This window comes from Macaca nemestrina, chromosome 1 (genome assembly GCF_043159975.1).
Source record: "Macaca nemestrina isolate mMacNem1 chromosome 1, mMacNem.hap1, whole genome shotgun sequence".
NCBI lineage: Eukaryota > Metazoa > Chordata > Mammalia > Primates > Cercopithecidae > Macaca > Macaca nemestrina.
In genome coordinates, this window is record NC_092125.1 from 165,378,858 (window position 1) to 165,391,941 (window position 13,084).

At 42.6% G+C, this 13,084-nt stretch overlaps 1 protein-coding gene across 2 annotated transcripts in view; it reads left to right on the forward strand.

The window, feature by feature from the left end:
* The first annotated feature begins 1,455 nt into the window (after positions 1-1,455).
* LOC105498347 (Wnt ligand secretion mediator) overlaps positions 1,456-13,084 on the forward strand; it is a 135,900-nt gene continuing 124,271 nt past the window's right edge. The window contains exon 1 of one of the 2 annotated variants that reach the window (XM_071091416.1): positions 1,456-1,792. In XM_071091416.1, coding sequence (XP_070947517.1) covers positions 1,687-1,792 — 106 coding nt within the window. In that variant the 5' untranslated portion in view covers positions 1,456-1,686. The remainder of the gene's footprint in view (positions 1,793-13,084) is intronic. The other variant, XM_011770403.3, reaches the window with a different exon arrangement.

The following is a 13,084-nucleotide window of genomic DNA, read 5'->3' on the forward strand; positions in this document are numbered from 1 at the left end:
AGTTTGGTGCTTGTCCTTGACAAGTGTCTGTTCCACTTGGAGACTAGAAATGAATGCCTCTATTAAGTGTAACCTGCATGACATCTTCTATAAGGGCAATGAAAATTCAGGAACAGAGTAGAGGAGGAGAGAAGACTGGGAAAAATAGTCTCTTGGCATGAAGAGGGTGTGTAAGGATGGGAGGGACAAGAAACCAGGTGTGTGGGTGGTGGTGGTAGAAACTGCGCGTATGGGGAGCAAGGTGGGGTATTTACCAAACCAAGGGTCTATTGAGTAAGGTGAGTTGTATTGACAAAGTGGCCAGTTTATGAAACATGGAAAACCAGAAATTTAGACTTGATAGAGCAGGAAATCTCTATCAGGAGTCCCGCCCCTCTTTTTAGGGAAGTTAAGTATAACTATAAATATATGATTTCTCACAAAGAGACAACAAACATTGTAACTTAATATGTGTACCCTCTAAACCAACTAAGATCTCTTTAGACTTTTGAAATACAAACTGTGGGCTTGCTTTCACATTCACTTATTCATTCCACCAAAGATTATGGGGCACCTACTAGAGCTAGCATTTTGTTAGGCACCATGGGGGGTACAAAGAACAAAAAAAAACTTGGTCCCTATTCCCCAGGAGTTTACAGCTCAGTGGTGGAGACAAACGCGTACACAAATCCTTACAATAGGAAGTAAAAATGTAAACACAGGATTGTAGGGACTCAGTTCCCAGAGATACTGCATGGAGGTGGTGTGGAAAATTAGATTTTTTTTTTTTTAGACTAATTGGTTTTGGATCAGGTTTAAAATTGATGGAGTAGAACATGTTCTCTTTAAGGCAATCACCAGGGTTAAGGCTGTGGAAGCACAGGCGCTGGAGTAACGAACAGTGGTCTGATTTGGCTGGAGCGCCAGGTTCCTCAAGGGGCGCCGTGGGGAATTTAGCTGGTTCTGTGTCCAATAACGAGGCTGGGAACCTGGTAGAAAGAATTCGAGCTGAGACTTTATTCCGCATCTCTGTGTTTTGACTTAGGCATCTATTGGGCCCTTTTAAAAAAATTCTCCTCCTCTTTCCCAAAGAGAGTTCTAGCAGTTGGGGGTGGGGTGGGGACCGTTTCCTCAAGTCAACGCGTAAGTTAAAGGTCTGCAAGGCGGTCCACCGGTGATTTAAATCTCGCACTTCGGAAACCAGAAAAGGAAACCTGTGAGAAGCTGGGCAGGGGGAACTCGCTTAACATCAACAGCAACCCCCAAATGGCACCAGTCCCTGGAGGGACAGGTTGCAGGCCAGGCTCGGGAGAGCCAGCACCCGCCAGAGCTCTGAGCCCCGAACTGGTGGGCAAGGGGTAGAGGAAGAGAGGGAGGGAGGGAGGGAGGAAGCGCGAGAGGGAGGGAGGAAGAAAGGGAGGGAGGCGGCGTCATGTGATCCGCTTCCCTGCTCCTTTAAGCGTCCACAGGCGGCGGAGCGGCCACAATCACAGCTCCGGGCATTGGGGGAGCCCGAGCCGGCTGCGCCGGGGGAATCCGTGCGGGCGCCTTCCGTCCCGGTCCCTTCCTCGCCGCGCTCCAGCACCTCTGAAGTTTTGCAGCGCCCAGAAAGGAGGCGAGGGAGGACGGAGTGTGTGAGAGGAGGGAGCAAAAAGCTCACCCTAAAACATTTATTTCAAGGAGAAAAGAAAAAGGGGGGGCGCAAAAATGGCTGGGGCAATTATAGAAAACATGAGCACCAAGAAGCTGTGCATTGTTGGTGGGATTCTGCTCGTGTTCCAAATCATCGCCTTTCTGGTGGGAGGCTTGATTGGTAAGTGCGGAGAGCTGCAAACTTTTCCCCCTTTCTGTCTTTTCGGGCCCCTTCCCTCTTTGCCTCTTGGGCTACTTGTTACAGTATCACTGCCTTGCTTCTATGATCTAATTAGTCCGGCTATTGTGCTTAAGAAAGCAGAGCTCCATGGGGCTCCGTGGGGCACAATCCAGTCTAGTGGCTAAGAGAAAAGGAGGGGAAAAAGTTTTGGCCTAGTTTCAGTATCCACTTGAAAGGCAGGAGGGGGGCGGCGGGGGTGGGAATCTTAAGCATGGCGACGGATCGCGCGAGGAAGCGCTGGGTTACAAAGTTGATTGCTCGCCGCCCCCCCTGCTTTTTCCCGCGTTCCCCCCCTTTTCCTCTCCGGTCCCTTCCAATCAGCTCCGGGAGGGCAACGTAATCGACTTTATTAGGAACAACAGAAGAGTCGGGGAACTGCGCCCGGCGCAAATCCGGAGCTCTGTTACAAGGCTGAGATACTTGCATGGTTGTAAATGCATTTGGTCGTCTTTGCTAGGCGCTGAGGGTTTGCATTTTGGGGTCCCGACCTTCGCGCCCTGCTTTTCCGCCGCACTCCACCCCACGCTCTGCCGTGTACAGGTCCGAATTGTGGGCCGGGCGGTTGGATAGGATGGGGTGGAGTGGGAGGGAGTCCTTGACCAACGCTGCGGGAAGTTGGAGAGGTCGGAGGGGAAAAGCGTATCCGAAAGCTGTTGCTTTTGGCCTCTTGCCCACTCGCGAATATCCCTTCCCCCACTTCTTAGAGCCCCGAGAGCCGGTGACTGTGGATCCCCCGTCCTCCCTTGGCGCTTAGGAGAGCGCCCCCCGCTCCCACCACAGCCCCCCGCAGGTGACAGCTCCCCGGTCCCCCGGCGACAGCGCCGGCTCCGGGAGACCTCCCCTGGCGTGCACCTCCCGGACCTCTCTGAGTCAAACAGGCTTCCGGGTGAAGAAAACCGCCTCACGCACCGTCCGCTCTGAAAACCTCCCTTCCCCTCGCTGTCTCCCCATCTCCATCCATCCTCCCGCCTCTCTGCACACTCGCGCCCCCCGCGCCCCCTCAAGATTTGGGACATCCCGGCACGAACTTCAATGCCAACTTTGCAGCGTGCGCGGACGGGAGGGCCGGTTTCCTTACTTCACGGCTTTGTTAAACTTTGCGGAGTGGAGAGTCCACGGAGGGGCTTTCTCCGCGCGTGCATTTGCGGGCGCCCACGCGATGTGGGGTGCGGGGGAAACGCCCGGGGGCGCGGGCAGCGTCGCTGCCAGAGCTGCACAGGCTTGGGCACCTGAGTCGTGTGCGTGGCGTTTTGTCTCCAGACTTGGGTTTGATGGGAACAAATTATAGGGAGTTTGGTACTATAAATCACGGTAACATCCAAGCCAGTTGTCTTAAACAAAGGAGAGTGGGTGAAGCTTCATCAATGAGAGAAATACCTAAAGGAGACAGTGCTCTTTTCTCTGTGTGCATTTATCCACAAAGCAGAAAGGGGTTCAGAGTTTTCAAACAATCTCATATCCCCAGTGTGGGCCAAACAGCTTCGTATTTTTCTTTCTGGAACCCTACCCTCAACACACACACACACACACACACGTTGGCTTTTGTGTTAAGAGCTCCTGTTTGGCTATATGCAATCTCGTTTCCCCGTATTGGATTTTTCGAGGCTCTTAATACCTTCTCTGCTGGGAGCTGAAGGCAGCCTTCCCTGTGCCCTCACAGTGATTATGCAGCGGTTACAATTACACCTCTTGTCTCCCTTGATGAGCAGTTGCAGTTAGATGCCATTGGATCTTGTGTGATTTCAGTGGCAGACCATAATTAAAATTTCTTGCACCTTGTGCTTTCAGAATTAAATTGGCCTATTATCCCTGTCTGACCTTCATCCTCTTTGAGGTTTTTGCACAAGCAGCAAACCATTACACATAGTTTCCTGGTGTTTGTTGGTGTGTTTCTTTTTCTTTTTCTAGGCTGATCTCCTAGCTTTGCAGAGCCCATTATCCATGATGTAGGCTTCCTAGGGCACTTCTGGAACTAGTAGGATTTCTGGGATCCTACCACCAAGGAGAAGCCCTAAGGGCACTCGTGAGTGGCTGGTGGACATTGCAGTGACTATAGGGTCAGAACACTTGTCTGTTCCAAATAGGGTTTGTCTGGAGTAAGTGGTGCCAAAGATTGTTTTTCCTGAAGAATTTGGTTAATGACAACAACCCGTGGCAGGTGCTAACTGTAACTGGATTCCCCTCAATTAATAAACTGCTTTATTCCAATTTCTTTGAAAAATATCTATGTATAACACTTCTTGGAGGAAACTGTGTAAGTTGACTGCTTACCTCCTCTCCCTCAGTTGCAAAGGCTGTGTCTCCAGTTCAGATCAGAGTTAGCCCATGTTGAACAGTGACTTAGCCTTTCCTCTTTCACTTAAAGAGTAATTGTTTTTGCTCTTAAACAAATCTAAAAATTTGGGTGGGAACCAAATATGAGAAAGAAATATCAACAAAATGTAAGTGAAAAATTTTCCCACCAAACTTCCCTAAGCTGGAAAACAGAGGAAACTAAGGAAAGAATAGCAACAAAGTGGGCAAGCGGAAACAGTAGTTGAAGGAACAGTTTGTAGGCTGGAAAGTCAAGGTAAGGTTCAGTAAACCTCCTCTGCTCTCTCCAGTGAGAAGAGAACTCCTCCGCTGCTCATTGTTACTGCTACTTAAGAAGTCAGTTGTCCTGGGTGTGAAATGTCTCTCCAATGTATCTGCAGTAGGCCAAGTGAGAAAAAGGAATTCCCCTTTGAACTGGCCAGAATATATTTTTCTTTTTGATCACTCTTTGCTGATAAAAGTAAACTTAGGAAGAGCAACTTAGGAAGAGGAGAATATAAATGGCAAAGCTCTTGTTTGTAAGGGTGTAAGGACCACATACACCACACACACAAATATACAGCACAAAAACAACCACCCCACCAAACAACAATGACAATCCATGAACCCCAAAAGTGACCAGGCAAGTGAGTTAACTAGCAGGCTTCAGGCTCCTCATTGGTAGATGAAGGAGTTTAAGGTCCCTTTCAGTTCTAAAATTGTGTAACTCTTTCAGTACTTAGAGAATTGTACATGACATTTAAACTGTTGTTTGGTTGTAGCCTTCTAGATTTGATGGAGAAAATTTAAACATTCACTATAAAAGCAAATAGCCCCCAGGGTTTGACTTTGGTTTAGCCAGCTTAAATAGTCTCCTATTTCAATGTCCTTCTTACCAAAGAAAACCACATTTTTTTGCTTGCTTTTTTTTTTTTTTTTTTTTTTTTTTTTTGGCACCAGCGTCTATAAGCTAAACCTTTAATGGGATTTTGCAAAAAGGCTCTGAAAGCAATATCTTACATAGTAGAGCTTGGGGTATTTATAAATTCACTGATTTATATCATGCTTTTGTAAAAACTTTGAACCACTATGAAACCATATATCTGATACATCTAGTATTCTAAATACATCTAAATACATTCTAAATATTTAGAAATTATTTAAAAATGCTAGAGTGCCTGAAGGAAAAGATAAATATTTTTAAAAATATAACTTTATCCTCCTTAAAAATAAGCCTGCAGAAAACTTAAAAATCATTTTCCTTTGATTTCATGTTTGGTGAATTTAACTCCTGAAAAGGCAGTTTTGGGGGTGGTGGAAGCAGGGAGGGAAAGGAGACCATGTAGCCTGAAAAGAGAGTGCAGACTGAAAATCATGAACTTGAATCCCATTATGTGCAATTTGCTCAGCCTCAAATTAGTCATGTCTCAGGAATATAATGGTTGAAAAAGCAGGTCACTGTTCTCAGCTCTTCTAAAACTGCTAAGAATATGAAGATCAGAACTGGATTAATAGAAAATTGTTGCACTGTTTTCAGCAAACCCTTAAATGAGAGTATTCCAAACATAAAGTATCAACAAATCACCAATTATTATTTCTTTAGAAAAGATCATTATTTCTTCCAAAAGGTAACTTATGTGAGTGGCCTTTTTAAATTTTTAATGCTGAGGATGTAATGTGTACTGTATAAGATATAACACACATATGTAATCAATTTTCTCAATATTGTGCATGGATTATCTACTTCTTTCAATGATGTAGCCCACAGGATTGTGCTGGTATTGTTTGAGTGGAGGCAATTGGTCTTTACTGTGACCCATTTATGGGAGCTTTTGTTTCTGCTGCTGTTTATTTGGAAGTTGCAGAATTTTAAGAAATTAAATTACAGTTATGCCGAGTATATGTGTTTGCGCCCCAGTTTATTAGATTTTAAGCTTGTTACATTTATTTTAATTTACCTTAATGATGCAATAGCTGTAATCCTTCAGTATTTGGGTATCTGGTGAGAATCTTGATAAGTATTAATTGGTTTTTGGTTGATGTTAAGCCATATTTTTCTGTATTTGATTCTGATTTTTATTTTGTAAAATGTCATTGTTTTCGTCTTTGTTAACTGCGAGAAGTATCTAATGTGGTTTGTATGAGTACTGTGCAACCTTACAAATTAATCTTTTTTAAAAGAGCATGAATTTTTTTAGTAACTGAAATTACAACATTTGCCTTAAAAAAAAAACTGAACTATTTGGTTCTTGCAGTGTAATCATCCTCGTGCTAACAATCTCTAATTGCTCTTTTTTTTTTTTTTTTTTTTTTTTATGAGACAGAGTCTCGTTCTGTCAGCCAGGCTGGAGTGCAGTGGCTCACTGCAACCTCCACCTCCCAGGTTCAAGTGATTCTCCTGCTTCAGCCTCCTGATAGCTGGGATTACAAGTGCCTGCCACCACGCCCAACTAATTTTTGTATTTTTATTAGAGACGGGGTTTCACCAGATTGGCCAGGCTGGCCTCAAACTCCTGGCCTCGGGAGATCCACCCGCCTCGGCCTCCCAAAGTGCTGGGATTACAGGCACTAGACGTCCGGTTCTAACTGCTCTTTCATCTGATTGTTCTTTCAGTATAGCCTGTCTAGACTTCTATTCGAACTTTCCCTTTTCCTGTTATAGTGAGAAACATTTCCTTGAGCTAATAGTGTTATGTGTGGCTTTGTGAGGTTTTCAGGTTCCCTGCCTGAAACCCAGATCGAGACTTAAGGCCTTTCCTTCCTACATGACATTTTACAATAATTTGACCTTAAAATTTTTAAATCCATACAAATTGCAGAAAGATTTCTTACCTTATATTCCTCATAAAGGTGTTTCTATGGAGATTTAGAATTTAGAATTTGTTGAAATTATATAAAGGTCCTTAGTTTAAAGCTCCTGTGTGCTACTTGCCTGATTTGCAAAATCTCTATCAGGGTGTGCTGTGTGCTTAGGATGGGGCTACATGCCGACACGGGTTTAGTAAAGAGGAGACGTGGAGTTTGAGTAAACTAGGGGAGCTGTGGGTAGAAAAGAGCCCCTCTTCATCTAAGTTTACAAAAAGATTGCCTAGGATGTAGTTTTCTAGCATCAAGATAATTTTCACGTATTTATTGGGAATTCGAGAATGTATGAAATTAGAACCCTACTAATTATACCATCAACTAATTATATTAATATTTCATCTTGAACTAGATATATTAATAAAATGATAAAATGTTTAACATGTACGGAATGTGCAATATGTGCCAAAACCTGTCTAATTTCATCTGTATAAAACCTTGGCAAATTGGTATTTTTGTACCCATTTTACATGTAAGGGAACTGAGGTGCAGAAAGATCTAGTAAAATTGCACAAGATTACCTAGCTACTCGTGGTCAAAGCTGGGATCGAACTCCAGTCAATCAGACATCAGAGCCTAGATTATCAGCTTTAGGTGATCTTCCCACTTTCCCCAAAACCTTGACTTTTAGACCTGAATAAAAATATGAATGCAGGGAAACATGAGACTAGCACTAAAACTGATTTCTCATTTTTTATAATCAGGTAACATCAAAAGGAAGAAAATATTAAATGTGATGATAAATGAAATGGAGTCCAGCTGTACAGACCCAAACAGTGCCTTGCCAAGGCTGAGGGAGGACATGTCTTGAGAAGTTTGACTATGCCAGCCCAACCAATTCCATTCAAGTTCTAACCAGTCCCCATAATTGTATGAATCATCCAATTGCCTAAAGCAGCCAAGTTTGTTAACCATCAAATGTTTGAGATTCTGCTACTTGTAAGAAGATTACTCAATTTTATTTTCTCTAGTTGGTGATTTTAACATATATGGAGTTACACAGTAAGTCTGGACTTTTTCAAAGGAGAGGAAAGAAAGAATCAGTGAAGGTTGGAGAGGTTTTTAGAGGGTGTGTGTTGGCAGTGATGGTGGAGGAATTGAGAAAAGAGCCTCTTTCTGAAAGTTGAAACTTCTTTTCCCCTACGGAGAATTTTTGTTTATATGCACACCCATGCATAATAATGAGGGCATTTTAAACCAGAGACTCCTACAAACAGCCACCCTGACAGCGGGAATAGGTACATTTTGTTCTTTGGAAAATATGCTAATAGAGTTCTCTCTTCAAAGATTTGCAGCCCTTGATTTTGATAGAGACCCTGAGAGGTAATGGGACACAGGGAGCATCAAGACATGAAATGATCACGACTATTTCATTTAGGTCTTACTTTTTCTCTGAAGGATTGTGACGGTGGCCTAATAAATGTGCCAGCTCTGCACAGTTCTAGAGAAAGTGCCCGCATGGGGATGTGGGAAGGAGAGGAGGAAAGTGGAGAGGAGGAGCTTGAGACATGCCAATTCTCAAACTTAATGATCTCCAACTTTAGTGTTTTCTAACTTTTCTTTTGGTAAAAAGATGAATCTAAAAGGATTGCTAAATTAAAACAATGATGTATAATTTATAATGTAAAAATACTAAATTTCTATAGCCTCTTACTACCACCTCTTCCCCCTGCCCCCCACATTCTACCCCTGACTAAATCTTGTAGTGGAGCAAAATCTTGTGGGGGACTATGGAAAGCATTTCACATGTAAAGATTCACTTAATGATCATATCATCCCAAAGAAGCAAATACTTCACTTTGTTCAATTTTCACATGAATCTGAGGCTCATTTAAGAACCTTTTCTGAGGTTGCAGAGATAGTAAATGAGAGGGCTAAGACTCAAGCCCACAGTCCTTGATTGAATCCTAAGCCATATTCTTAAGCTTAATGCCACTTTCCTCCCATTGTCCTTTCCATTTCTATGGGAAACAAAGGGGTGAGTGTGGTGAAACTGATTCTACACAGATTGAGCAGAAGATGAAAGCTCAAACCCCCACTACCTTTTCTTTTTGCTTCCACCCCTTCCCCAAACTCACATCACTGCACGGTTACTGATCATTGGCCTATTACTTCCTAAACAAGGGATCCCCAACTCCTAAACCTACACCAGCCATTGTAAATATTGACCAGTGTTTCTGGGCCATGCTAGGGAGGACTGAACCTAAGAAAATTACATGCCAACACTCCCCAAAGGAAATTGTTGCATACAGCAGAAGATGGCTGAGAGTTGTAATGGGAAATTTGTTGAGATACTGGGCCCTCTGAATGCCCCCTGGATTTAGCATGCACAGTAGGTCCTGAAGGTAGCCGTTGAAGAAATGGGAGTGTAATGAGGATGTGGAATAGGAAGATGGGGGTAGAATATAGACTCAAGAAAAGAAAATGAAGGGCTATGGAAATATATGAGACTATATATCCAGGCACAGCTTGTGCCTGGATTTCCAAAACCTGCTTCCAGTGCCACCCAATCCTCCAAAACTGAGCTAACATTTCTATCTGCTATGCCTATTTAAATCCTGGGCCTTCAAGTTTAATTTTCTGCTCCCCCTTTCTCCTTAGTACTCCATTCTCATAATATAATCTGGCCAAGGGGTGTTCTTTCTTTGCTGGCCCACAGGAATTACAGGGTCTTCTTAAACATCTGGTTAATTCCCTGGGTTAACTCAGAGGTTTTATCCACAGATACACATTTCCAAGAAAGCAGAGGTAATTGAAAGAAAAGGCCAAGTTATTACATTTGTTTTGGCAAGACATTATGATTTTCCTTTAGAAAGAAGATAATAAGTCTGTAAATGGTTGATTCAGTTTTTCTTCAGACCTAGTTTAATAAGGCCAGGCTCATGAAAGTTGGTTGGAGGCCAGTTAACTGCTGCCTTAGTCCTGGCTGACCCCCTCCCAAAGAGAGAGCTTCTGGTCTCAAAGCAGCGTCATGTAGTGGAGAGAAACTTGGCTACGACTCTGCATACAACCTGTGGCCTCAGTGATCCCAAAAAAGTCATAAAATCTCATTGACTCTCTCTCTCAACTGTGATGTGAAACAGAGCCCTCCTTCCTCATGGGGATTGCTACAAGCATTAAATATCACTAGAATCTACTATCTTGAGGACTTGGCACTTGTTGGAGTGTCTCATTGAGCCAGGCCCATCAGAGATGTGATTTCCAAAGGACTTTGCACTGAAACCATTTGCTTAATCCCAAATCCATCTCTCCTACTTTTCTTTGTCCCTCTCTGTTCTTAGATCTGGGAAAACGTACACATGACACTGTTTATTATCCATTCTTTTCCTTCTTTGAGTCACTACCGCTTTGCCCAACACCTACAGATTTGTAGATGGGAATGACCCAAAACCTTACTTGGTTTGGGTTTGAAAGTTCAAGGAGGTCATCCTGCTTTCTAACATTAGTTCCTGTGCTGTAACCAAGTATTTCATTATGAACCTCCCTAAATGATAAATATTAATGTTATTGCAGAAAATAAATAAGAACACAAGCCCAAACTTCTAAAGCATGCACATTTTACTCCCAAGAGAATCTCTCATGCTTTTACTCAATCTATTACTTCTGCTTTATATACAATGTTAATGAAGCTTGATTATGCCATTTTGTAAGTCTATACTTCTGAGTTGGGATGATTTGCCAACCCTCACTGGCAGCACAGACTTGTAGAACTACGGTAACATGAGGACATAGGAAGAGACAAGAAATCGATTAAAAGTCTCTATTCAGAATAAGAATGCCTGGGATTCAGGGGTCTCTGGGATATCAGGCAAGTCATTTCACACATCAGTGGTATCTCCACCCCTGCCCACCCCCTCCCCCTGCACCTTGGCAGCATCAGTACATTCTAGGCCAATATGATACTTGATCCTACCCCAAAGCTGTGTGATTTTGTCACTGTCCATGAGTGCGGCTACTTGGATCCATTGTACCCATACACTTTGGTGGTGTTTGGCCTGAATAGAAGCTGAAGAGCTTGTCGGTATTAAATCATAAGGATGAAAGGGCCTTTGAGACTATCTTGTTCTACCTTAATTTAGAAGGAATTTGAGTCTCAGGAAAGGGACGCCATTCAGTTCATGCAGTTAGAGGCAGAGCCATAGCCACGGCTTGGATGCAGTTTCTAATGCTACTCAGTGCCCCAAAGATACATGTCCTTCAGAGTTTCAGTGTGAAGATCATCTGATTTCTGTCTAAGGCTATCATAGAGTTAATGTGCAGTACATTCCCAACTGGTGCTTCTTATAGCTCGATTGATTTTTCTGTTACTTAAAAATAAAATAGCAATAACTTTGTCGTCTCCCCCTTCCCTTTGTATCCTTAATATACTTAGCCAATCCCTTATGGAACAACAGAATTATATGGAATGTTATGCTATGCTATGTGGATTTTAAAGAACACTACAGAATTAAAAAAAACAAATTAAATTCCTTCCTTGCTTGCTGAGGGCGTGGTACATTCCCTTCCTCCTGCTTGGGGAAATGTAAATTTAAAACTCTTTAAAAAACACACACCAAAACCACGCAGTATAGTCATTACTTATCCAATCCAAAGCACAGTCCTTGTGTCTAGTTTTAAGACTTTATCAGTCTGAGGCTTCCTTGACTAAAAAAATCTATGACTAATTCTTGTGCTTTCGGAGGATGTTTGTGACACGCATAATTCCAAAGTTATAGTGAGCTTGGGGTCAAGTCACATAGCCTTGTATATTTTGGTCGGATTTACATACAAAAGCAGCAACAAAATTCCTCATTCTTCGTCTCTGCCATTTCTTCACTTTGAAGGTAATTGCAAGCAGAAAATTCACATTGCCAAAATAAGGCTTATAATGTTGTGGGGCCCCTCTTTGGTGACTAACAAAGTGCAATTCGAGTGGTGCAAGTATTATACTGTAAATTCTTCCTCCTCTGTCTTTTCGTTTGTTTGAAACTGAGCAGAGTCACGAAGCACTGTTTTTCTGCACCATCTGATTTAGCTGAAATGAATCTTGACTTTTAAGTCTCTGTTTAACAAGCTTGCCTTCAGGTGATCACCATTAAAAAAGTTACATTCCATGCTTTTGGAATTCCAGCCTTCTTTCGAGGCAGAGCAGCCCTTTTTGAGGTTCTATTTCTTTTACTCAGTTCTCATATATTTTATCTGCTCTTATTTAGGTTGTAATTTGCCCTGGAGCAGAATGCCTCAGACGTGGAAAACACATAGAAAAGACATTCCTTTCTTTTTTCTGTTCTGTTGAGCTAGTTCTGGCTTGTGTGAACCGGGCTTCTACTTTAGCCCCTGTGTGTCTGGGCTAAGTGAAGTCGTAGATAAGAGTTTTACTGAGGCTTTGAAAAGACTGCACATTGGGCCTTGCTGTCACTTATAGAACATCTCAGAAAGGTTTTGCTTCTTGAGGATCATATGAGGATGTGGGTGGGGTGGGGCTTGGCTGTGACAGGCAACTGTGGGACCTCAGCTATCTTTTTATTCATGCCTCCCCCTGAATTTCAGAATTTGCAGGTCCATGAGTATGCCAGTATTAAATCCCTGGCACTATTCTTTGAACATGCCCAAACAGGACAGAGCTTTGCTCTATGAGAATGTGGTAGTTCTGGGTAATAGTTGATGAAAGAGAAAAAAAAAAACAAGACAATTTGTAAATGCTCAAGATTTTTAAACTGAAAGGGCACTAAGTTCATCTTTTAATTAGCATTTGTTTCTCTTTTTACAGATATCAGAAGAATTCCTCCAGTACCTTCCTTCCCTCCCCCACCCACTTCTTGAAAAAGAGAAAGTTTAGGAGATCGATGAGCAGTTATGCTTGGGATTTTAACAAAGTCAGGATTAATGTATCTATGAGACCGTAATATTTCGGTGATAAAACTTTGACTAATTACTTAAAGCAGCTCTGTAAAGGAAAGGCATTAACTCTTCCCACTGGACAGAACTGTTACTTTCGTAATTTTGAAATTTTTGAAATTTTAGTAATTTTGAAAGTTGCCTCTTGATGTGGGCTTCTTACAGGATTCTTGAGAAATAGTCACTCTATAAAAATAACAG